The sequence below is a fragment of the Myiozetetes cayanensis genome, unplaced genomic scaffold (genome assembly GCF_022539395.1).
Source record: "Myiozetetes cayanensis isolate MyiCay16 unplaced genomic scaffold, myiCay2020 scf3, whole genome shotgun sequence".
Classification (NCBI taxonomy): Eukaryota; Metazoa; Chordata; class Aves; order Passeriformes; family Tyrannidae; genus Myiozetetes; species Myiozetetes cayanensis.
Window position 1 is genome coordinate 45,831,028 of NW_026087521.1, and position 27,108 is coordinate 45,858,135.

Consider the following 27,108-nt stretch of genomic DNA (forward strand, 5'->3'; position numbering starts at 1 on the left):
TACTAGTATAGGGCACTATTTCGAAGCAATATTGAAGTGATTATATTAAAGCTGGCAAGAAACAATTATTAAGTTACTCACCCATATCAACAGCTGTGGGCAGTTCTCTTTTGCTCTGCCCTGAGGAGTAACCTTGAGGGCATCCCCACTCAAGAAACATACACCCCAGGAAGGAAAACCCTTCTTTTAAAAGGTGTGACTGGGCTTTTATAGTATAAAGTGATCAGATGTCTCCAGGCCAGCTGTGTCATCTCATCAGCGTTATGTAAGTTATCAGTGGTATCACTTGTTTGTTACTTTATCGGGTATTTTATCTGACACATTTTCACCTCACTATCAAGATGTTTAACTTTAGGATTGATAATGCAGGCTGGTTTCAGCATTATTCACCAAAAGCAGCACGAAACCCCCCTCTCCATTCACAACTAATAGATTCGCAAGCAGGGCATTGTTCTATTTGTTTTACCCCATTCCAGGCAGAACATCCTGCTACAACTATTTCCCTGCAAATAACATTTTACATCATGGAAATGAGATGCAAGGATTAACACCAGTTTACAGAATTTAAGGAATTTGAGATTTTACTTCACCATATATGCTTAGTATAAGGCTGTGAATATTCAGTGCAACCTGAACATCTCAAATTTGGTGCTTAGAAGAGAAGGACCATACAATTAACGATCAGCTGAAAATGTAATTAGCAGGAATCATACATACAGTTGCTATACCAGCAATATGGGAAGCCTTATGCAGGAACTCGGTGGCAGATGGAGGGATGAAGCACAATGCAGCACTGAGCTGTTTTAATCTCATTTCTGTAGGGACATACTTAGGTCATACCCAGTAGAAGATTTATGCATATACCAACTAAGCACATCGCTGAATTCTGAGGTACACAGGTCCTTTATAAAGCCCGTTCAGAGCCATTCACTTGGGAGAGTTGATGGTAAGGCAAGCAGGGTGGTGAGGAGCTGCCTAAATCTAATCCCTCCACAGCCATCTGCCCTAGATCCAGCACCTGAAGTGACCCTCAGAGATTACGTGTGCATCTCAGCTGGCTGAAGAAATTAACCACTTCGAAAAAGGTGTCAGTAACCTTTTATGTAATAACGTGGTGGGTCACATCTCCTTACTCAGCAGGACATGTGGTTTGTGGAGTGAGTACTCCAGTAGGACACTCTCACCCAGGCTTGTGCTGTTCATGCATTTTACGTTGTGCCTATGGCTGAGTCACCTTGAGGCCCATACTCAGTAGATAAAATGGAATCCCAAACTGTTTACATTTTACAAATGATAAGCATCAGAAAACAGGCTTATAATAGAAAGTGTAGCACAAAGTTAACTGTAGTTACCCTGCAAGTGTTCTTAGGCAAGAGGTGACCTGGGATGGAAGAGGCTGCAGCAAAATGCTCTTCCCTTTGAGTTCAGTTCCACCTAAACTTTCTCAGGAGCCACAATTGCTGATCATTTGAAGGAGGGTGTAGTTTAAGATGTGGATGAGAGAGTTGAGTCTCTGAGGCATTATACTGTTTTGGCTAATGATATTAGTGCTGAAGTTTGTACTGGTGCTTCTGTAATTCTCTTCCATGTTTATTTTCCTCAGCTGAAGTTGTACTGACAGGTCTTTGTAGCATGGGACACCTGTACACAATTTAATAAAATTTTGAAGAAAGATGCTTATAAGTTACTAATGATTTTCCAGAGCAAAAAAAGTTCCATTTGTGATTTCTTGTTTGGAAGTGTTGTATGATACAAGCTGAGATTGTGCAGGGTGTCTCTGCATAATACGTGATGTACAGACACTAGGATAATTTTGAAGGAATATGGTTGTATATAACTACACCTTTTTAGCAAAGTAAATTGCAAAATTTATAAATATTATTTAGAAAGTATGTATATATCATGTGTATCTGTGTATAGGTACACTTTATTTTCTATGAAGGTATAGATAAATCATCTGTGGAAGAGGTTAATACCTGCTCAGAGGGTGTAGTTTAAAGGAACTTTTAAAGACTGTAAAGTGAGTAATTTTCAGATATATTTAATTTGAGCTAAATTTTTTTCTTGCCTTACACTATGTGGAAAAGGATTTGTATAAAATTTGTATAATTTGTATTATATTTGTATACAATTGCAATGAAGCAAATGCAAACCTTTGAAAGTGCCAAACCACCCATATAGGCAGTTCTGTTTCAAGGATCCCTAACAGTCCTGGGAGTCCTCTAATGACCCTTGGAGGTGCTGTATAGTTACTCTGTCATACAGCTGGGCATCAGGAATAGGTGTTTTTGTCCTTGTCATGCAGACGGCATTCTCAGTTAATTAGGGAACTGAGGATTTTGCAGGGACAGTAAAACCATCACTAATTCTGCAAACCCTTGTTTGGCCAGTGTAGTTAGTAATCATTTGGACCAAAACGCAGCTCCAAATCCTGTTTTTCTGTAAAACTATTGACAGTGTTCTCTAGTATCATTAACGTGTTTTGCACTAGTGAAGCTTATGCAATTTATTTTTCTTTATACTAGTGAACCTTATGCACCGTGATTTCCTTTGTGCTGCGGCAGACCTGGAGAGGCAGCTGTTCCCGCAGCCGCCCGCTGCTTTGTTCCCTGTGGTAGATAGTTGGAAGTCTTGTGCCCTCTTGTGGTCCTCGCATCCAGGGAAGCGTCAGGCAGCAAGCCTGGCATCCTGTCCATGTCATCTGTTAGGGCACAAACAACAATATATTGGTAAACAAAATGAGCAAGGGCATGAAAAATCGTGAGCTTGTCTAGATAGAAAAAACAAATCACCCATTGTTACATGCAGATAGGTAGGTTAGGTAATAATTAGCCCCATTAGCACCATAGTCAATTAACCCAGCAATAAATCTGTGCAACATAACATGTCCAAATTAAGAATCAGAAGAGACCAAGAAAAAATTATTTGATCCAGTGTTAATATGCAAAGGCTAGGAATGTTGAAAGTGGGTGAAAATTTATTTTTGTAGTTCTGTAGTTTAAAAGGTCAATTTTAGCTGTGTCTTCATTAAAATGATAAATTGTTATCAGTGATAATGATCCCAAATTTTGTGTATATGCCTGTGCTGAGTTTGAATATAGTCAGTCTTCAGTTTATCCTTCTATTGCAGTGCCTGATCAAAAGGTTTATTCTAGGAAGCAGAGGCTCAGTAGCACAGGCAGTTAGCAGAGAAAAAAAAATATTCAAACAACTTTAGACGTGAAACTCAGGCACTGTTAAAAATATTCCTCCAATATAGTTCTCAGTGGTACATATGATAATGAAAGATTCCTGTTAGAGAAAGGTTCAGGATAAGTATCACTTATTTTACTGTGCTTAAGGGTACTGAACTTTCAGCACTCCTGAAAAATAAAGAATATATTTTGAGCTATTTAAATTGGCAAACAGAAGCAGCAAGAGTAATTTCAGGCCCTGGAAAAAACAAAATAGGCAAAGGCTATATGATACTGGGAAGACAAGTGTGTGTGGTGGGAGGGGGGAATGAATGTGGTTTCTGGTCCTGTAATCAAAGGCAACTGCGCTGGTCTTCCCTCATCCACCCCTTTTTCACAGTGACGTACCTGAACGAGGTCAGTATACTCCCCATGACAGTAAACAGCAGGTTTTTAATCTCATTTCAGTGGATAGTTAAATCAAACCTTTTTCCCCCTCCCATATGTTCCTTTGAAGTGTGTTTGCATACACTGAATGGAAGACAACAACCAGAGATGACCTCGTACCATGTGAACTATGTGGGCAATGCTTTTCTAGATACTTCCTCTATTTCATGTGTTCCTTCAGAAAATAGCACTGGGAAAAAATACTGAAAGAGGAGTGGAAGACCTGTAGGTCTTGTGGATGTTTGGTTGTAAATGATATAGTAGCTTCCCTTTTCTCAGTTACATGGGATGACTCTTACACAGAGCTTGTTAGTGAAATGAGTGTTGGGTGGAACACTTGCTCCCAAATGTTTTTCACACTGTTGCTCTCCTTTGTCCTTTGTAGGTATGGAGAGTGCAATCACACTGTGGCAGTTCCTTTTGCAGTTGCTGCTAGACCAGAAACATGAGCACCTGATTTGCTGGACGTCTAATGATGGCGAATTCAAGCTACTCAAGGCAGAAGAAGTGGCTAAGCTGTGGGGACTCAGAAAAAACAAAACTAATATGAATTATGACAAGCTGAGCCGAGCGCTCAGATACTATTATGACAAGGTAAATTTTGTTATTCTCATGCAAACTAAGAAAATTGAAACACTACCGGTTAATATTTCTCCTCTTGGTGGAAGCTATTCAGAAGTTCCTCTAACTAGTCTTTACAACAGACAACGCTATTGAATGTGATCACAGTGGAGATAAGAGGCTAAAAGATGCACAGGAAAACACTGTACATCCCGTTCCCTGAGGAGGGGAGTTTTGACATGGGTTTACACTTACTGATGCTTTTATGTGTTTATGCATTTGGCTGCCCAATATTTTCTGTAGCTTTTGACAACAATAAAATAACTGTTGATAACGGAGAACTGTTTGATTATTAGAGCCTGCAGAGGATCTTCTGGAATGGTAGAAAGCAGGGATTCTGCGAGGCAGCAGGCAGAGTGGCAGCTTTACCAGCAAGTATTGCCTGAGTCAGAAACAAGGAAAAAACCAACCAACCTCGCAGCATAGAGGGTGGGGTTGAGTTTTCGTGGGACCATAGAACCTGCTGACGGTGCTTTAGCTAGTCTTGCCTGAGCTTTTTGGTATATCTTTACTGCAGTTGTGTTAGCTGGAAATACAATGCCGAAACACTTCTACAGTTGTGACAGTGCAGTATTTCCTCAGCAGGATCTCACTGGAACTATTCCTCTGGTAATGCTCGGTGTTTCTAAGAGTTTGCAAATTTTCTACTGTGTCACTTTAGGACTAAATCTGGCTTAACTAGTCTAAATTACATGTTTCTGTCATTTAATTAGCAGCAATATATATGAGAGAGCATTAATGTGATGTCTTACTGGATGAAGGTGCAGAATTAGAGTAGCAAGCAGGGAAAGGTGGCTGGTGAGATGGTGGGTGTCAGAGCAATGATATGTTTGGGTTTGTTTCTCCAGGTAGTAGTCTCATGCTGAGCTCATCTCAGCTGAAGGCTCTACTTGCTGTAGACTGTTAAATTTACTCTCACTTCTGGGTATCTCAAGTTAAAATAATGCAATGTGCTTGGATATGGGTTTCTTCATCCAATTTTTCTCCCTTGCTAGATCTAATGGATTTTGGTCCTCCTCCACAGATACATCTGTTGGGGTTTGATAGAACTAATAAGACCCTAACTAACTGGCAAGCTGTGGGGTTTTGTGCAGTCTTGGGAGCTGGTTACAGGTAGATAGATAGGCATGCACTTAGTGCAGAGCTGTTAGCTATTGGCAGCTCCATTTTCAACCTCTTTATTTAAAACTGAAATCTGAAAAAATAACATGTGAACATAGTAATCTGGAATTATTTAGATTGTTCTGTTTGCTTTCGAATATCAGACATTATGAGCATGCCCACAATTTAGAAGAGGTCAGTAGAGGTTGCTGGTAGCTAGCACCTCTGAAAATAACATTTGTGCAGTATAGGGGGAGTTCATAAGATCACTGTCACTCTCATGAAGCTGTCCTTCACTTTGACATTTAGTCCTTGGTCTTATTCTTCAGCATGAGGCAAGGTGACAACAGTACATCAGAGACTGAAAAAATGAGAACAGGGAGTAGCCAGGATATATATTAGATTGCTGTAACAGAAAGATATTGAAAGGAAATCTCTCAGATGTGTCAAGATCCTAGAAGGAAAAAATTGTAGAACACAAGCACACAAATCTTGTAGAACACAAATCTTGCATATTCACCTTTCTCGTTTTAGACTCCAGTAAATTCAAGGAGTTTCCAAACTGTTTCTCCATCCTTTTTCTGGATGAACATTATATTGCTTTTACTCACCAATATTAATTTTTTTCAGGATTAGTTCCCCTTAAATGGATATTTTAAAAAATATATCTAAATTCTAAATTACTAGGTTTTACTATTTCCTGTATTCTTGTAGATTAACTATTGAAAAGAAAGACTTTTACAGATTTTATATACTAAAAAGGAAAACTTGATAGCCTTGCTTAGTGGTCTGTTCTCATCTTGATTTTCAGAGAAGGTGGTGATATGAGATTACACAGTGAGTAACACCAGTGTTCAGCACAGTTATGGCATGCTTGCTGCCTGCACAAGGCAGAGGAAACTAGATATTGTTTCTGGACTGAACTCAGAGTACTGCTGTCATGCATTATTTGTAGTGCACTAATTCTTGAAGGGCACAGTTGGGCTGGGTGTTATGCAGTCAAACACAGCCATCAAAAAGCATGTTGACTGCAAATTAACTATGAACAATTTGATGATCAGGCTTTTCATTACTCACAAGGACTCCTTCTCCTGTAAGAATTTTTTAGCTTCAGATTTAGAGCTGTTAGTGTTTTGTCCACTAGAAGTCAGATTTTCCCACTTAACATGTTTCAAGGGTGGCCTGACTGAGGAGGCACAAAGGGATTCAGCGAGGACAGTGTAGTGGGTCTTCTGAGCAGTTGGTGTGATGAATTCTTCTTCCCTAAGTGTTAAAAAGGCTTCTGCTCAGCATGGGGAAGCTCACTTCATTGTATTACTCCATCCCCTCTGATTATAAACTTGACTGGGATCAATGGAGACAGAGTGCCTGCTGGTGCATGAACAGCATAGCCAGGCAGAGCCCAAATACGCAGTTACTGACTGAACAGACATCACTTTAAAACAAAGGATGAAATATTTCTAGCACTTGTCCTTTGAGATCTTTCTGATCTTTTCAAATTAATGGAATATAATGGCTCCTTACTTGACATTCCCTCGCTTGTTTTAAGCCTTAACCTTTTTTTTAATCCCTGTTCTGTTTTCAGTTCCCCCCTACCAGCACATATGCACCTTTGTCATCTGTCTTATCTCTGCTCATGCAGCATCTGCCTGAGTGGCTGTACAGTTTCTTCATCAGGGCTCTGGCTGAGGCAGTTGCTTGCTGTTCCTACAGCTGCTTTCTTGGATTGTGCACTCTCTTCTGTCTGACAGTTTTACCTAACTGTGGCACAAGGATTTTGGCCATTTTTCCAGGAGTTCTGCAGCCCAGTGGAGGTCATAGCTCCTAGATGTGTTGTGATCAGGGTTTGTACCCCAAACCAAACCTATGGCTATTGCTATTTAAATTGAAGGAGTTGCTCCTTTAGTACAAAACAATGGGAGCTTCTCACTCTATTGTGGATATAGTGTGCTGTGACCTGTAGGTTTCCAGACAGTGGAAAAAGGTGGATTATTGGGAGAGTGCAGAGGGACAGGGCAACTTCTGTGGTTTTGAAGTGTGAGAGATAGTGGCATAAGATAGTAATGAATCCTAGTAGACTGGCAGTGAGTGCTTAGCAGTGGGTTCAGTTCTTAACACTTCCTCTGCCTTCAGTTCAGTCTGCACTGCGTAGCACAGAAGGTGAGAAGTCGTGAAGGCAAGGAAAGGCTCCTTGACATTCTTTTTTCCCCTCTGCAACAAAAGTGGAAGGGCTGGTGAGATGAAAGAGCCTGCCTCAGATTTTTGTGCTCTTCTCCCCAGGACCATTCACCAATTTGTAGGATAAACCAAGAGCAGTCTAGACCCTGAGGTAGCTTTAAGGAGCCTTCTGAGATCCTTGTTCCCTCCATGGCTGTTGGCAGTGATGGATATGTTGGCAGCTGGATGTGCTGGGGCAAATGGGTTGCACACTGAGCAAATGGGATAAACACTCCTCTATGTTGCAGACAGGGGAGTGGCAACAGGAAAGACAAGATGCAGAACTCCGGACAAGGCTTGGTTTGCCTTGTGGAATTATCGACAGGGACTTCTCTACCTATAACCCAAGTGATCTGGCAGGATGTGAGTTTGAGAGAAAGGGCAGTGATTTTTTAGAAATGATGGACACAAGCTGTCCATCCAAGGCACATGGGTTGGGCCTTTCTTTCTTGACTGCCCTGTGCTCCTACTGCATACAGCTGACACTGAGATAATGCTTCATGGTCTGTCTTTGGAATTATTCACCATGGAGAAATAAACACTGATCCCTGGATAAATGGGGGTTTATAAGCTCTGCATTTTGCTTGGGGGGAACACTGCCTTGTTAAAATTCATCATCTGATTCATCTGAACTTAAAAGTAAATTAATTCCAGTACTGGAGAAAAATAACACAATTGGGACAAGTTCCTTAGCCTGCCTTTGAAAGCAAACATGACATGCTGTTGAGGCTGATGGCTAGATTTATGCTTAATTCACATAAAAAGCACTCCAGGAAATGTAGAGTATGGCATGTCTTGATTGTATTTGCTACCATGATTATGATTGCTAAAGGTTTGTAGATAATCTGAAGATTCCATTTCCTCTTTCATTTGTTACCCAAATTCTGTCCCCCCCCCCCTTATTTCTATTTAATGCATTCCCCCTGTTGCCTCAACAGAACAGCAGAACAGATGACAGATAGTGCAGGCCAAAGGCCTCCTGCACTCTATCTACCTACAGCTTGTGTCCATCACGCCACACCCTTCTGCTGCTTAGAAATCCCTTTTAATGCTTTCAGGGAAGGAAATCTTACAGTGCCATTCCCATGCAGAGCACTTTAGTTTGATATGTAGAAGTAAAATAACTTTATAAGTAGGGTTAGTAAATTCCTTTTTGTCCAAGTTGCCCAGTTACTTTGTTTCTCCGATAGCTGTAATGGCAGATATCTTTTGGAAGTCTCTAAGGGTTTCAGGGCTCCTAAAAGTCCCCATGAATATTTCAAGATGAGAACACCAGAGGGAAGCTAGTGAGTTTTTCCCATGAGGGTTTTTTATTGAGGGAAGGAGAGCAAATCCAGGAAATTACATGCAGATACTGACTTTAATAGGATGTAGCAGTTATGGAAGCCAAGCCCTCAGAAGTTAGGAAATACAAGAATCACAGTTCCCTGGGTAACCTTAATGTTTGCATGAGTTATGCTGCATCTTTAATTACACAGCTGCATACTGTTGTGATGAGCAGCTATTCAATAATTTTGCATCCTCTCTGAGCAGTCTGTGGCCCCAGGCTTTACTCAGTGAGTGCTATTCAGTCTGTTTCATTTTTCGTTTCAGTTAATGGCTGCCCACTTGTTTAGATGGATTGGCAGTGGGATGTATTGTATATAAATAATACGGCTGCTTCATGGTGGTGCAGGGAACAGAGCTGCTCGGGTCCCCTCAGGATTCAGGGGTGTCCAGCACATTCACCCCCCTCCTGTAACAGGTCAAACCCAGTAGTCTTGTTAAAGACTATTAAAAATAGTTCCTATTTTTAATGCCCAAGTGTGGGTGGCAGCATGGAAGACTTGTTTTGGGAAGAGGGTCCTTTTCTTGTCTGCTTACAGAACTATAGGATATGAAGTGATAATGGAAACCATTATTTTGCTTTTGGGAAGTTTTTAATTTAAGATAACTCAGGGGAAATAGGATCCTGCAAAGAAACAATAGCAGTGTGATGGTGCTAGAGTGCTGGCTATTCCTTTTGTAGTGGCACAGGTCAGAGGTGTTACGAGGAAATACTTGAAGGAGCATTAGAAAATACCTTTGTAGAAAACTGGAAGGAGCTTCTTTTGAGAGTGATGTGTGGAGGTCAAGAAAGTGCTTGACTGAAATGGCATAAAGGTGGTTATATAGTGCTGTCCCTATGGAGAGATGGGAGTAAAGAGTATGATACTCAGTAAGAGGTGATGGGTAGAGGAGAACACCTGCCTTGAAAAGAGTCATAAAATTGTTCATGTTTGATGTGAGAGGAAAGGGATGTCCAGTGAACTGCAGTAGAGAAAGCAGAGAACCTGGCCAAAGGTGCCAGCCAGGGAAATGGCCTTTGTCTTCTAGATGGAGGTGGGGGAGGAAAGACCGAAACACAGCTAAATGAGAGCCTTGATCTTCCAAAGGTCAGTATAGGTGCCCAGTGTAGTAGCACCTGTGCCTCCAACAAAAATTTCACAAATCCAACTTCTATACATATGGTATAATAACTGCATAGTCTATGATGTTAGCAGAATCTGCCTGCCTGCACATGCTGATGTGGACACACCCCCATCTTTCAGACCAAGCCATGCAGCTACAGGTACCTCCTGCCAGCTTACACACTTCAGACACCGGAGTGTGAGCAGCCCTCTCTCTGGGTAGGGATCCCAATAGCTGGAAGCAGCCTGGACAGAGTCCAGTGAGGAATTTGTAGCCTAAGTGTTCCTACACATGTTGCATCCCTTGGTACTCTTGGAGCTAGGGAACTTGCAACACATCCAAGTAGGAGTTATGAGCAGTAGCTACAGCTGTGGTCTTTCTTCTTTCCCAAGCAGGGATGTTTAGTACTTACAGACAAGTTCATCCTTCTCTGCCATAAATTCTGAGATCTCAAAATCACTCTGATTATATGTCACCTCTTGTGAGGAGGGAAAAAGTCCCAATCTGGTCTTCCTGCTCCCGAGTCCAGTTTAGTCTGAACTTCAACTAGAAAGTGGATCCCATTTCCCAGCTCGGTTTCCTGAGTGGCTCCTGCAGCCAGCAAACTTGCTAGCTAAGAGGTTTGAGCCAAGCCACTAACATCCTTTGGTCATGCTGGTAGTATAGTTATGCCTTTGCTCTAAGTGGCTCAAACAGGGAGTAGGAGTCAGAGCTGATGAAAATAAAACACAAACAAATGATAGATTATAGGAGGGCTTCCAAAAGTAGTAGTGCATATGCATAGTTGACACAAACACCCCCACAGTATAGTCTGGTTTAAGCTGCAGGGTGAACCAGGCCACCGAGCCTCTGACACCCAGCTCAGCCAGCTGCTCTGTGGAGAAGGACAGGGAGAGACCTATTCGTTGGGGTGGTGATTCAGAGCCCTTGGGTGAGGCTGTCTTTGGAGAGGTTCACGAAGCAAGTGCCTGAAGTGCTGGGGTGTGAATAAGCCTGAGCTCCCTAACACAGCTGATGTGCTGGAGCAGACATCAGGCAGGGCTCTACCCAGCTTTCAAAGCACTTTTCAATGGGGTGGCGTGGTTGCTGTTTTCTGTAGTCACTGTTTTGCAGACTGGGAACAGAGGAGAGGAAGTGTAAAGTGTTCAAGTGAGGAGCAATCAAGAAGCCAACAGAAGAGGGGTATTCCCTGCTCCCTGCCCTCTCTCTGAGTGTCCAAGAGCGCTGTCTCTTGGTAAGATTTTTTTCAAGCTGTTGGACTGGAGCCCCTGCTCCTGGCCTGGTTACCCATTTCTCCTCCCCAGCTGCACAGCCCCAGCCTTCCCTGGCTCCCAGCAGCCCTGGCCAGCAGCCACTAGCACTCATTACAAGCCTGCTCATGAGGGAATTTACCTAGAAAATTCAAACAACAACAATAAAAGGGGCTAAATGTGCACATATACGGACTGTCCTGCTACCAAGCAAGCGGTCTAGTCTTCCTGCAAATGCAGTCCTTAATATTAGGAAGCATTCTTTGCCCTTTCAAACTGAGGGAGGAAAACCCCTGCTTGTCATGGTGCCTGTCACTGTCTTCTGGGGTTTGAACCATCACAGCTCAGAATGATTCTGACAGATCACTGAGGTGATGGTAGAAATAAGCTGCTTTTTACCTTCACTTCAATTATTTGTCAAAAAAATATAGGAAAGTCAGTGGCATTTCAGAGGCACTTCATTAATTTGTGTCCTTATTTTCTCTTGCACACTGATGGAGATTTCCTCAGGCTACACATTTAAGAGAAGCCTGCAAAGTGCTTGAGGGATCTGCACTTGAATCCTTTTCATCTCCAGCAATCGTTAAGTGGGCCTTTGCTGCAGGCTGGTGGAGTCAGAGGAGAGGCACTGCGACCTTCTTAAAATATGACTACACTTAATAATAACAAAGGAAGTATAAACTCACCAGCCTGTTCACTTGCTTTTTATAGCAATGTTCCCCCATTTCAAGCCTGCATCAGTGTAAAAGTGCCACCCTTAAACACATTTATTCTTTTTCTGCTGCGAGTAACATTTTCCAAGGAGGATCTCAGTTGCCAGTGCTTGATGTAACAGTAGAAGCTGCCAGGAGCAGAGGGGAGGTATTATTTTGAATTAAAATATATATATTAAAAAAAGAAACCATAAATCCAGTTGGAGTGTTTCCTTTCATATGTCAGTAGTTTTGAGGTTTTGCCTTTTTGAAAAAGAATGCAATATTGAGAGTGTAGAAAATGTGCACCCATCCATGTTTCACCTAATTAATACGAAAAAAAATCTAGGCCAAGCCCAAAGCCATGGGAAGTGAAGCTCGTGCAGACTCAGATCCTGTGGGCTAACTATTTGTCCTGAACCTCTGAAGGGGAAAAAAAAGGCATTGCAGCATCTGTCAGGTGGGTAGATGTGTGTACAATTCAGCATGGAAGAGGGCAGCTCTGTGCCTTTCGTCTGAGTTTGCTGAATTTAATTCTTCTCTTTGCTACAGATCCCTATTATTAACTTGGGAAACAACTTTTTCCATTTGTGTCACAGCTCCTGACCTGTGATGCAAAGCCACATCCCAGGGCTCTTTGTAGGATTAGTTTTGTATTCAAGAAGGTGCCCTGAATGAAATGCCAGGACACTCAGACAGATGAATTATAGAGTGCAGTAGCTCAGCTGAAAGACAGAAGAGGTTCTGCTACCCAAGTGCAGATTCTTCTTTCACAAAATCAGCCTTGCTTATGTGACAAAACGAGGTGTAGTGCAGGCACTACAAGCACCCAGCATTATGTACTGTCCATATATAAAAAGGGATGATGTTTGTATTCCTTTTTTTTCCTCTTTTTTATTTTTTTGAAAGGGTTTTTCAGAGGTGACTCAAAGACAAACTCTCCACCAGGGGCTTCAAAAGAGAGAAATTAGCATGGAAATCTCAGGACATATTGCTTCTTTTGTTCTGCAGCACTTGGCTTAGGGTGGTAAATGAAGTGTTCCAGTCCCTTTCCTAGGCCCAGCCCGGAGCCATGAAGTGCCTCTGCGGAGGAGCTCACGCGAGCGTTGTGTCAGAGCAGGCAGCAGACCTGGGCTTGCAGGAGGAGAGCTAGGACTGGAAATATGGTCTCAAAGGGAATCAGTTCTTTACATAAAGGAGACACTTACAGAAAAAAAAAATAGTTGTACAAACCTTTGAGAGATTCTGGGATTTTTTCAATAATTAATTTCAATAGTCAGTTTAGACTGATGAAAACCTTCTGCCTGCACCAGTGAGCATCGTGAGCCTAATGCAAGCCTGGAGATAGCACAGGGGATACAGCAGCATGCAAATACTTTTCCAGCCCATGCAAGTGATTGCATTTTTCAAAGACCATTGAAAGAAGGTCAGTCACAGTCAGTTTAGTTCAATCCTGCCACGTGACGTAAGGGAGAGATGGTAAATGACTCGAGCCAGGAGGCTTGAGGTGGTTTTGTCCCTTATGGATATTCTAAGAGTACTTCAGATTTATGGTAGTTGGTGTCAGTTTTGAGGGGCATAAATGAAGGAGTTTGCCTTTGTTATGGAATGCAAATGGTGGCATAGCTCAAGTCTGCAAGGCAGCAGAACTGCTTTTACTGGAAAGAAAATATTCCCAAGCTGCTTCAGAGGAAGGAGAACTAAAACAGACCACCGGCAGGTCTTTATCACCTAGTGATGGAGATTTTGTTGGACACATGAGGAGCAGGAGGTGAACTCCCTGACAGAGCAGAGGTATTGGAACGAGCCAAAGGTGATCAGCATTAGGAGCCCCAGGAAATGACCTGCTTAACTTGATGAGGGAGCAGTGCCTCCCTACCCTTGTGTTTGCTATACTGAGTGCCTCTGAAATCCTGGTATTTCTAGCATCTTCTTTTGTATTTGCAGAACATCATCAAGAAAGTGATCGGACAAAAATTTGTATACAAGTTTGTCTCCTTTCCTGAGATTTTAAAAATGGATCCACATGCTGTGGAAATCAGCAGAGAGAGCCTTTTGCTGCAGGACAGCGACTGTAAGATGCCTTCCGAGAGCAGGGATCAGCACAAGCACAGCTTGTCAGCACTGAAAAGCACAAGCCGTAATGAATATATCCACTCTGGCCTGTACTCCTCCTTCACTATCAACTCTCTGCAGAATCAGCCAGACCCTTACAAGCCAATCAAAACAGAAAAACTGGAGGAGAAGTCAGAAGGAAACACACCAGTCGAAGAAGTTCGGACTGTTATCAGATTTGTGACAAACAAAACAGACAAACAAGTTACGAGGCCTGTGGTGTCATTGCCTTCTACTTCTGAAACAGCAGCTGCCTCTGCTTTCCTCAGCTCTTCAGTATCAGCTAAAATATCTTCCTTAATGCTACCCAACAGTGCCAGCATTTCATCTCCATCGTCATCTTCCTCCAGGTCGCCTTCTCTGTCTCCCACCTCACCCCTCCCTACAGAACACAGGAGCTTCTTCCTTGAGTCCAGTTGCCACGACTCAGATTCCCTTGAGCCTCTGAACCTCTCCTCAGGCTCCAAGGCAAAATCTCCATCTCTTCCCCCAAAGGCTAAAAAACCCAAAGGCTTGGAAATTTCCGCCCCACCTATGGTTCTCTCCAGCACCGACATCGGTTCCATCGCCCTCAACAGCCCTGCGCTTCCTTCGGGATCCCTGACTCCAGCTTTCTTCACTGCACAGGTAAGACCTGCCTGTCTCCAGGCATTCACGCCAAGTGTCCAACAGTGTTAGCTCTGTTGGTCTGTCCTCATCTGATGGGAAAAAAAAACATATGGGAAAGAGTGGAACACAGCAGTGGTCTGAGCAAGGGGTAGAAAGTAGGTTCCTCCTGGGGTTTGTTCCTACATGAGTGTGGGAAAAGCCATCACAGTTGACAGACTGCCTGAAAGGATAAGGAGATGGGGAACCGTTAGTGAATTGTTTCTCAGTTCAAACCAGCCTCCAGGTCTACAAAACAAACAGGAAAAAGCCACCAAAAAAACCACAGGGGTTTTGTAGATCACAACTTGAGCACGTGCATTATGGGATGCTTGGTTAGGTTCCTCTAATGTATGTTGTATCCATTCAAACAGTGTGACATTTTCGTTAATTTTTGAATACAGAGCAAATGAAGTGGTTTCTAAGACAGGCTCTGAAGGCAGTTTTGATTTCCAAAGTTGTACAGATCCACAGAGTACTTACCAGAGCTTCTTTTCGGCACAGACCTACTAAATAAACAGAAGATTATTTGGTTCTTTTTAATCACTTATTTGTGGTAATGTCAAGAGTGAGTTCTCATTTTCAGTCTATAAAAGAAACCTAGGAGTTCAGAGCAGAAGAGGAAAATCACATAGATACGACTCAGTGCATTCATTGGTGAGTTTTGTCTTACAGCACCACTGCAATATAAGACAAAAAATTCCAAGAGTAACATTATCCCATTGAGGAACATCCCTTAAGATCCCCAGCCCTGAAATAACAGATGATGCAAATACTAGCATTGAGTGTAACGAACCGAACAGCAAGTAAAGACAAAGGTGTGTTACAAGCCATCACTCACTTCAGGCTGTCTAGGAGACGTATCTAGAATGCCATTACCTCATTACCCAGCACCTGTCGGAGGTGTTGGAGGTGTTTGGTGCAGGCAGCATCGCGTGCCCATGTGACACAAAGGCCTGGCAGAAGCGAGAGTGTCGGCAAGCACTCTCGGCCAGCACAGCACTGGCTCTTATTCAGCTTTTCAGCTGGCTGCAGAGCAAGTTTGTGCAGTTCAGACTCACCTGTAAACCTCCAAGATACAAAGTTGTGTCACCAAGAAAGGCTGTCACCTGTAATTTTTGACATCATAAAGCCTTTAAGTGAAGTTACGTTTGGCAGGAAGAACAGAAGCGTGGCAAACCAAAACTGAGGTGCATTGACAGACTCATATAACCTCTAACTGTGGTATAACCACAGCATTTTGCTTGTAGGGAGAAAATCTGACAAATCGTATCAGGTGGCAACCAGACACAATGACAGCATGAATTATTACCAAACCCACTTTAATCTACTGCTGCCCCAAAACACAGTATGAACAGAGATTTATTTTCTCACTTTGTAATTGTATCTTTAAACATTCAATTTTCCCATTCATCTATAAACTTGTGTACTTACTGCCCTGAAAGATGTAGAAGGCAATCGTGGTGCTCCTTTAGCAGGATGGCTAGCTAAGGCCATGATGACTGTAATACCATGATGCAAGATAACTAAAGCCATAATTTAGACTGGATCTGCCGTTCATCCCGTTATCCTAGAGCATGCGTCATATCTCAAACATTCTCTGGTTTATCAGATCCTAGTAGGAGACACTTGTTGCCATGGGACAAGTGCAGAACAGGATGTCTGCTCCAGCAGTGATGTAGGTTCAGAGAAGGTCCTGTGGCCTGAGAGGGTATTTCAGATGGCTTTTCACTGCACCTGCTGGTCCTGAGGAATATTCTAGGGTGGAGCCCTGCAAGCATAATCAATTTCAGAACAGAAAAATAGGTTTGAGGGTGTCAGAGCATACAGTACCTTACTTTGGTAGAGAAATGTTAGCTTTCCATTTGGTTAGCTTCAAAGAGAGATACTTGGGTTTTGTTCAGCACTTGCTTCTTTTGCAGATTACTTATACTTGTTACTTTTGTTGTCTCTCCCTCGGCCAATGTGGATATATAATTTTGACTCACACTTTTTCTTCAGGCCTCTGCTTTAGCATTTGTTACATTTACAACATGCCATTTCCTTAGGGACAGAGTAGTGTGCCTGCAGCCAGCTCCGTTTTGTATCCACAGACACCATCCAGGCTCCAGCATGTGCCTAATGACCTGGGAAGTAATGTATGTGTGACAGCACTTGTCTGTTATCTAACAGCTAGAAGTGACAAGATTGTACTTACACACGTTGTTTGTCAGAAGTCAGGAGCCATGAGCATTGTCACTTAACATAATCCTCTCTGTGCAATGAATTATTTCCATTTAAACTGGTCCTATACTTAGGTTATTATGACGTTTTTAAGTAGGGACTTCCCAACGGGTTCCACATCTACTACCAGATGTACAGCTGCATGAGGGCAGAAAATGAAGTGACACATCAATTTCCACATGTAGTTTAGGGATAGCCTGTCCTGTGGTGTTGTTTACACTTATGTTTCCTCTGGTGGTTTTGATGATTGGCTGATGGTGATACTGAGAACAAGCCTGGGAGGCTCTGGGCTCTTTTTGCATTAAATATTAAGTGGATTTGGAGGCTTGCTTTGGCTGGCTCTTGGCTCTGGCAGAGCTTGCAGACATTAGTGCTCTCCTCATCAGAGGACATGAGCTTTTGCTTAGCACTGCTGTTAGGAATGTTAGCATGCTTCCAGAGATGAACTGAGGGCAACTCAGTTTTAAATATCTCTCTCTCTGAAGACCTTCTCTGGCTGTATCGAGGTAGGAATAAACACCTCCAGTTTTTCCTCATTATTTTCAAAAGACCCTCTCAAGGACAGCATTTTCAGTTCTGGTTATCTGCAGTTTCTTGGAGCAAAAGGGAAAGAACTGAGGCTGCTCACTGGAGCTCTTAGTACTGTGTCCTTAGCTGAATGTTGTTGGGTCTGGCTGCTTACATCTCTGGTTTTAAGGTTAGTAGGCTCTTCTGTAAGTAGATCTGAGTATTTATCCTGACCTAATTCAGTGTGTTGTCAGTCCCTAAATCTCCATCAATAGCTGCCTGCCAATGGAGCACCAGCACAGGAAAGGGGCTATTGCTGGTGCTGCTGACATCCTGCCCCATGAAAGCACCACGGTCCTGGGAAGAGACTGACTGCAAGGGAGCTGTTCACAAGTGCCTGCTTGTCAAGGTTGTTTTTTCAGCTATCTTGACAAGAGCTGTCACTTGGTGAGATCAAGACAGAAGTCTTCTCCTTGCCAGGCCCCCACCCACTCTTTGCCCCTTTTGTTGTCATGCAAATATATCCCAACCCTGACTTCTCTGGTACACCTGCTGATTTACTGCATCAACACCTTTTGCTTTCCCAGTGATACCACAGGTTTAGTACTCCTTGGGACATAACTGTGGTTTCTTCCATGGGATTTGGTGTTTCTGATCCACCTTCTTCAGCACAAGGAAGGTGGCAGTGTCCTTTCCCTGCACACATTTCTCCACAAATCCCACTTCTTCTGAGATTCCTTAGAGGAACTCATCCCTTTGTATTAAACTGCCTTTCAGACACCTGAATCACTGGGAGGGCTTTAATGTTTGCTGTTCCTTGTCTATCCCATCTCTTCTGCTGGTGTTAAACTAATTGTTTGACCCTGTTGTGAACTCCAGTGCAGACACGTCACAGCAGGTCTGTATTCCTGTGCGTTTGCACAGAGCCTCAAACACCACAGCTGATCCCTCGGGTGCTGCTATGCAAATAATGGCTGTCGTATTTGAAAATCCACGTGACCTGTGGTGCTGCCTGTGTGAGCCTGCTCTCTGCACAGTCCTGGTAATGGGGTGTGATGGTCTGTGGTGTGAGCGGTTGTTAAGTGAAACCCCCAGTTGCAATTGCCATATGCGGGAGTTTGTATTTCTGTCCTGGTGGGAAGCTGGCAGGTACAGAATGCATGGTGTGCTGGTAACTATGGGAAATACTCCCTATCATCTGTCTCCTGTCTTTTCTTTACATATTTTAAAGTCTGGACAAATAGGTGTCCCGGTTCAGCAGAGCACTGAGGCAGACACTTGTCCTACACAGCAAAGCACATGCTTATTTGCTAAGGGTGTACTCAAATCCATTAAGTGCTTTGGTAAATCAGGACTGATTTTGATAATTGGCATCAAGATTACTGGTGAGATTAACTCATTATGCCAAATACTTTTTTCAAAACTGTCACATCACTTCCATGTTCTATTTTGGAATGATAGAAGTTACTCTTTATACAGAATAATTTGAGTGATTCTTCATTTGAATCAAGATTTGCATGTGCTTTAACTCTGCCTCCCCTCCAGTTGTGCTTAGAAATAACTGAGAGCATTCCCAGCAATTCTTGGTCACCATGGCACTGGAATGAGACACCTCTGAGTTGGGAAAAGCTTTGGATTCTTAGTTCTTGCGGTTTTGGTTGTTTTCAAACAATCAGCTGTGCTCTCTGCCATCCCTCTGGGCACCCAGCCCACACCTGCCTCTCCCCGTGTCAGCTTGGGCACTGCAGTTTCTTGAAGCCTCTTCCATTATGAGGAGGTGCCATCAGGGGAGTAAACTTCAAAGGCTGGCAGTGACCCCTTTGGCTCCACACGATTGCATTAATATCTCAAAAGCTGCAGTCAGGTCAAGCAATTGCTGCCCTTCAAAAGGTAAAGACTGATTCTGAGAGACTAGGCAGAGTTGGCAGGTATTGGGGCACACATTGTATTATTCTGCACAGCTGTATGAGCGTGGTTCACATAAACAATAACTGCTTCTCCTTAAGCAAACAGAAATTAAATCAATTTGCATATGAAGGAATATTACATGTGCAGGTATCCAGTACTGAGGAGACAGGATGCAGGGCTGGATGGGCAGCTGCTGCTGACCATGGTGTATGTCTGAATTCACTGGGAAATAGAGCCAGTAGGTGACGTGTAAGACTGTAGGGGTGGTGACTGCTGTATGGAGCTGTAACTCCTGAGCCCTGTGTCATGGGGGCTTTTTTTGTCTTGCAGACCCCCAGTGGATTGTTGCTGACCCCCAGCCCGCTGCTGTCTAGCATACATTTCTGGAGCAGCCTCAGTCCTGTTGCTCCTCTGAGTCCTGCCAGGCTGCAGGGACCAAACACTCTGTTCCAGGTAGGTCTTTCCAATGCACAGGTTTCATTGCTAAAGGTGCACATGTGGAAGAGACATCGGGGGAATATCTCCTCACATCATTCTGAAGCTTTTCAAACAGATTAGGAAAATACAGGAGTAACAGGCACTTTTTTAGAGAGGCCTACTTACCTGTACCTTCATTAAATCCTTGGCAGCGCAGTCAGAACCTGCAGGACAGTGTCCACTGCAGCAAGCACACACATATCTGTGAGGGAAACAGAAATAAATGCTGGACCCCAGTAATAGAAGGTCTGGAAGCTCTCAGAGCTTCCAGAAGAGAGTGAAAACCAGTCAGGGACCCACCAGGAGAGGGGTGGAACATGTGTCTGGGAAAACCAAGAGCAGTGTGGGTCTCACACAGTAAGGTGGGTGTAGGTTTATCTTCTTAATTAGCTGCTTCTCACTGAGAAAGATATATTTGTATTTACAATAAGGGCACTCTGAGCCTGAAGGCTCCATTTCCAGTTCCCCTGCAAATTATCCATGTGTCCTCAACCAAGGACACACTGCTGAGCACGACCTCTCCGTAACAGCAGAAAGGCAGCATTGTGTCCACTCTCTCATGGGTATCGGCAGAGTAAACATCTCAAAAGTTATTGAGCAAGCTATGATGGCCACAGCACTCAGCTGTAGCAGTGCTGAGGAAGGAGGCTTAGGAAGAAGATGGTGGGAATGATATTAGCAGTTCCAGCTGTCACTGCTGCAAAACAGCCGATTCATTAAGTCACAGAAGAAATTATGCTGTTCTGCTGATTGTCAAGAAGCACAGGAACCCAGTGGTCATCAGTGCAGCTGAAGGATGCAGGGTCACCCCTGGAATGAACACCTCAACTGCTGTGGAGGGCCAGCACTAACAGAGAAGGAGGGTACTGCCAGACAGGGACCCTGTATTAGTCTCTGAACCTTCAGGGAAACTGCCTGAATCCAAGGCTGGGCTTCGGCTCAAGTGCTCTGCTCAGGTACAGTCTGCACCAGGGGAGTAAGCCTTCCTGCCTCCAGTAGGACAGCTGCACACGTAGCTCAGGGCTCCTTATTTGTGTTTATCTCAGATAAACTCACTGATTTGTACTGGACCTTAGTTTTGCACACGTGATTAAAAACAGCCGGACAGTTCATCTGAGAGAGAAGTGCCTGTGCCAAAGCCTGGAATGAGCTTGGACAGCTATGGATACACACTGGCCATCTCCTGTGGGAAGTGAAAGTGAGGAGTGGCCTTGGCTTTACCTTCTGAGAGACCCTAAGAGCCTTACAAACGATGTTTGATTCAGGCAAAGGCCATGATGACAAGTTGTAGAGCACAAAGCTTTATTTTAACAGCAAATCGGAAATGAAAACCACAGCCTGAAGCCCGGCCAACCCCACTGAGAACTGATGGGTCAGCAGTGTGGATGTCAAGGCAAAGCTCTTCTCAGGCTGCTTGCAAAGCCAGCCCACACTCCATGCAGCTAGGCAGGGAGGAGCTTGTAATCAAGGTCTGTGTTTTAATGAATCTTGGCAGAACTCGGGGAAACATTTCCTGAAGATCCGTTTGGTTAAAAGAGAGGCATCAGGCAGTCTGGCCACATCAGGAGCGTGATGCCAGCCCCTCCCCTGCCACACATGGTGCTGAGCCTGCGCTTGCTCTGCCTGATTTTCAACAGAATGGTGGAAGACAGGTGTCAGGAACTGACATCTTAGTGGAAGAGTAAACTCGTTATGAGCAGATTATGTGCACGTGTAGTGAGTGATAACACCAGAGTTGGCTGTGGAAGGACTGATCTTGTAAGAGGTAAAAATACATCAGATGCTTGAAGCTGAGAGCTCTGTTGTTCAGCTCTGCCTCTCTCAAACTCACGGAGCTGGGCCTTGAGGCCAGATCAGTATTTACCGCTGGGATAATTCTCGCCTCATGCTGCAGCAAGTTTATTCCACCTACTTGCTTTACTTTTTCTCAGGTCAGATGTTAAGAACTGGTCAATACATATCACTGCAGGCAAGTTACAGTCAGGATGCTGTGATAAACTAGGAATATACAGCTTCTGTATTAAATAAGTATTTTTTTGCACGGTATTTCAGAAGCAGCATGTTAATATAAATAATATATTCTGCTTCACATGCTGAATGATTTGGCGTAGCTATAGTTTCTTAGTGAATATAGAGAGAAATTGTAATTACTTGGGAGTAATTTTCCCCATGCTTTGTATTCCCAATTGTACTTTTTCTGCCCTAAAACTACATCTTGACTTTCACTTTTGCAAAGGTCTTTCCTGTGTAGCGTTAAAGAAGGGCAGACAAAAAGGATGTATCGTAATTAATAGACTGTAGGCTGAAAAACATTTTTGGAAACAGAATGGATGGCAAAGATTTCTCTACAGTGTTCACTTTCCCAGGGCAATGATAAATGTATTATATGAACTTTTATATAAAATATAGCCAATAATAGATTTCTATATCCCCGTACATTTACAAATTATTCTTGTTTAGTCCTCTATTTTGCATTCCTAATGGCTGATGCAGGCATTTGGGATATGTATCTTACTCTATAGACATCACAAGTCTTGAAAGCGCCTGGAGCCAGTTGCTAACGCTAAATCCATGTGCTTCTGGGCTGAATGCTTTGAGATAAACAGTAATTTTTACCTTTTGGCCTCTTACAGTTTCCAACTCTGCTAAATGGTCACATACCAGTGCCACTCCCCAGTCTGGACAGAGCCTCTTCACCAGTACTGCTTTCTCCAAACGCTCAGAAATCCTGATGATGCCTCATCACACCAAGGATGTACTGGTGGATTTAACACTTCATTCCTATGGGCTAGTTTTTCCTGTGTTATGAGAAGGACATTGTGAAACCCTTTATTACTTTGGTTTGCACTTTTCATTACATGGATAATCTACTTTTATTATGTTAGCATTTTTCAACAGTGTTTATATATAAAAGTATATATAAATCTGTTATGCATTAAATGAATTATAATTTTTTTATATCATAGCTCTCAAGTGTTGAACACTTCTGTTGTTGATGAAGTACTTTTCTTAATGTTTTGCAACAGTGTATCTAATAGGGATGTGAAGCTTCTTTTTAATCCCTTTTTCTGCATATTATGCATTGTGCTTGTGTAAACTATAACCGGCTGTGCCTTCTTTTGCATAAAGTCATGTAAATGATTTATATATTTTCTAGTATTAAGATAAAAAGTTGAAAGAAAAAAACTAGTATTGAACAGCCCTATGATAGTATTTCAGTATTTTCTCCATGGATAGGCCATATGATGCAGTGTATTAATGTAACTTTGTATTAAGTGCTTTCAAATTGTATAAAAATAGCCTTATAATTTTTGTTTGCTGAAGAAACGAAAAATGTAATCCATGTTACAGTCAGGAGATGTAGTTAGGAGTAACAAAGCCACATTCACACATTCACGCCCAAGTTCTTCTGGCAAGTTTGCAAGAGGGAAGAACTGGGCTGTGTATGTTCGAAATATTTCCAGCATTGGAGAATACCTCTGTAGAAAAGGAGACATTGCTCAAAATTATTTGGCCTATACTTCTTATGAACTGTCAACAGTACAGCTGGAAAGACTGCAGGTAACCTCTGTCCTCCTAGGGAATGAGGATCATTCCTGATAGAGAATTTCCAGGTGCTTTGTTCAGCCATGCCAAGTGCCTTCTACTGCTTCCCTGGAAAGATTATTGTAGCTACTTAAGCTCAGAAGGTCACATTTCCCCTTCCCCCAAAGCTGGAAAAGTTACAGCCCTGTAAATTAATGCCTGGTGCTTGCAAAGAGGCAGAGACTGTACATGTGGGATGTTTATGTATAAACAGCTGAATTCTGGACGAAAAAACAGCACTGTGTTACTATATATTTGCAACTTGAACTTTCTGGGTATGTTCTCTGCCTTGAGGTGATGGCTTAGTCATCTAAATGTCAGGTTAGGATTAGGCCAGACTCCCTGGCACCACAGATTCTAATCTTGGCAGGGCTGATGCAAATCTTAATTTTTCTGAGGTGGCTAAATTGGGTTGAATGCAGCTTTACCGTGTAGGTTTTTCAAAAACCAAACCAAAATCAGGATCCTGTTTGCGACAGGTCATTAGAGCTTCTACTTTGCTTTCTGGCCAAAAGACCGTTCCTTTTGAAATGTATGCAGTGAGTTGTCTGCTGATTTTCTGCTTGGATGCATTTCAGTGATGATGTGTGTAGTTAACTGTAAAGTGCTTTTGGATCCTTCAACCTGAAAGGTGCTAAATAAACATTTTATTAATGCAGTTCTGATGTTGAAAAGCCATTTTTGGGGCAGAGGTGGTCTGACAAAAGACAGCAAAAATTTTCCTCAGCCGCCTGGATTGCACAATCAAAAATGACTCCTCAGTTCCACTTGCAGTAATTAACAGGATAAAAAGTTGCTGTATCTCTATGAAGTACCAGATGATAAACAGAGCAATTAGATGCAAGACATGGGGAGAACGGATGAAGTGCTTGGGAAGTCATTTGCTCCATTCAGGGTTTTAAGAGCTCCAAGTCGTCAAAACCAGAAGATGAACCGTCACAAAATTTATGAGTGAGAGCAAATTTCAAACAAAGGGAAATCAGAATAGGTTGGAAGAAAGGGCAGAATGTAACTGATGGGATTGACTAGGCTAGTGGAGATAAATCACAAGGGCTCACAGATCAAACATTTGTCTTCCAATGCGTTCCTCTCAGGTACATGGAGTATTTTTCAATAACTAAGCTACAGGGAAGCAAATATTTCACACTCTAGAGCCAACTCCTGCCTCATTTTTAAAGAAGAATACATACCTACTTACAGGTATAAGGCATGAGCAAGCAATTAGAGTCCTGCCTTGTACCAGCGGTACAGCCAATGGGAGAACACAGCATAGAGATGGAGAAGAGTTTCTCACTGTGAGTTCAAAAAGTGAAGGCAGATACTCCTGAACACTTAAATATCGAATATCACACTGCAAAAAAACCAGATAAACATGAGAGTAGGAAGTATGTGACAGAGAAGAGATTCTTAAAAGGCGTCCAGATTGTCATGATTTTATTTCTTCCAAGGTTTTACTATTAAGAAGGCAGATTCTTTTCTTTTCAAAAGTCTCAACACACCCACACCTTCCCTCCTACCCTCCTGCTTCTTGAGTGATTTTGGATTTCTTTTAAATATAACAGGAAACAGCAGTTCTGGGGGAAAAAAATCCTATTTCAACAAATTATTTTAAAGGATCTGAGAGAATCCAGTAAAATTTAGTGGAAGACACACAGCAACTGGGAAACAGTGCTGTCTTGTTCTCTTTCTTTGAGAGAATAGAAATAGCAAAAGAACACATCTTTTGCTAATTTTTCAATTAAAAAAAACAGGTTGTCAAAGTGAAATCTGCCTTCTAAACTGGTCAATAATATGGAACAAAAATTTTTCCAGCTGGGAAGAATTTATACAAATAAAGTCCAGCCTCTCAAGTCTAACACTTACAGAAAACACTAGATGGTTATGCCTTATGCTTTGAAGAAAAAACTCTCTTGGTAATCTACTGAATTTTATTAACATATATCTTTTTCACTGTAGAGAAAAATCAAATAAATGTTTTTAAAATAAATACTGTGAAAGTGTCAGTATTTCTAGTGGCATGGAGAGCTCCAAGCCAACAATCCTGGGGAACAAGCCGGGAGTTAATCTTTCTTCAGTATTCTTGGTACTAATCGCGATTGGATCCCAATTGAGGGATTTATTTTAAGATTTACACTTCATTCATGCTTCAGCAGTACACAAAATGTTTCCAGTATTATTCTATAGGCTGGGTGCATGATTAGGCTGGTTTGGGCTTACCTGGACATTGTTTTTGCAGAAAAGCCAAGTATCACCAGTAAAGCCACAGCTTCAGGGCAGCTTTGTCAAGAGACTGTGCACATCTTCTGCCCTGGCACCGATAAGTGGCTTCAGTTCTAAAGAAAGCTTTCAAGGTGGGGAAAACAGTGATGGGCAATAACAAACTATAGAGAAAGATTTGACACACGTCCATTATGTCAACAAAGAACAATTTGTTTTGTCTGAATGAAACTAGTCTCATCAGACAGGTACTTGCCTATTTGGAAATACCTACCAAAGAAGTAAATAACTGTCAACAAGAACAGACTATATCATTTAAGGGGACGAGACTCTGCATTAAGAGGCTGTGTGATCTTGTGCCTACAGGAAGAATCTTCAGAAGCCATCATGACATCCAAACAAATTTAGAAAAGGCACAGTAAGTACAGGTAGTCTTTTATGTAAGGGCATCACTGTTCGCTTCTGATCTTGGGACTGTCTGCATATCCCGTAGGACAAACACACACAGGTCCCTCAGATCCCTACGGAGCCATCAGAAAACTACAACTTTTGAAATCCCTTTTAGCCCCAAACTGTAACTGCTCTCACCAATTACTGTGTGAGTGCTCTGCCTACACAGATGGAGTGCAAACCTACTTCTTGAGGGCAAAGAGATTGACAGCACTAGTGAGGAGCAGTATAAATTTATTTAAATGAAAAAAGGAGAATGAACCTCAAGCAAGGACTCTGCAACAATTAGTATCATGGCCTGCCTTGGGTGAGTGGTGGTATTTGTAAAAAAACATCCTAGAATAAGGGGTGTTAGGATATGTTGATTTTTTTTTTTGGTAAAAGATTCCCATCAGCTCATATTCACTCAGCAAGAGGCATGAATGAATAAATGTAACCTTAATTATTCCTACCATGGCTCCAGGCCAGCTCCCTCCTCCTGCAAATTAAGTAAAAGGACAGGGAAGAAAGGAAAAAATAGTCTTTGAAATACAAGCTTAAGGTGTGAAAGAGGAGGGGTAGGTGGGCAGGGCCTGGAGGGAGGGTGTTCTGCGACAGCACGTCAGAGAGGAGACAGGGAAGAGCATTTTCCCTGGTTTGCAATCTGCAGCAATGCTAATTCCATCAGCAAAGAGATCCCACCGCATCAAATGGAGAAACTTTATAGCTCTCTGGGGAAAAATGTGTTTCAAGGCAGGGCATCTGAGCCAAGTACAACTCACATTTCATTAGGAGGACCATAAAAGCAATGTGCTCAGGCAGTTCTGCTTCTTGAATGAGTTTGGAGGATGAAGCCAGGACAATAAATTAAGAAATTATTTACCACAATAGCATGTGCATCTGTGTGCATTCACAGTTTAAACTGGTTCAAAAATTATAGAACTTAAATGAGTTAAGGGCTTTTAGAAAACATGCAAAAATTATGGAAAACTGTTTTCCACTGACATCAATCTTTTTCTTTCCGTTAACAAGAGCAGCACAGTATTGCCCAGCGAAAATCACACACAAAGG

General features: G+C 42.5%; 1 protein-coding gene across 1 annotated transcript in view; it reads left to right on the plus strand.

The window, feature by feature from the left end:
- The window catches only part of ELK3 (ETS transcription factor ELK3), a 39,639-nt gene extending 14,305 nt beyond the window's left edge, over positions 1–25,334 (plus strand). Inside the window, exons 2-5 of the mRNA XM_050323440.1 lie at positions 4,006–4,214; positions 13,879–14,673; positions 19,660–19,782; positions 22,440–25,334. Coding sequence (XP_050179397.1) covers positions 4,008–4,214; positions 13,879–14,673; positions 19,660–19,782; positions 22,440–22,538 — 1,224 coding nt within the window. The 5' untranslated portion in view covers positions 4,006–4,007 and the 3' untranslated portion in view covers positions 22,539–25,334. The remainder of the gene's footprint in view (positions 1–4,005; positions 4,215–13,878; positions 14,674–19,659; positions 19,783–22,439) is intronic.
- Positions 25,335–27,108: the final 1,774 nt, after the last annotated feature.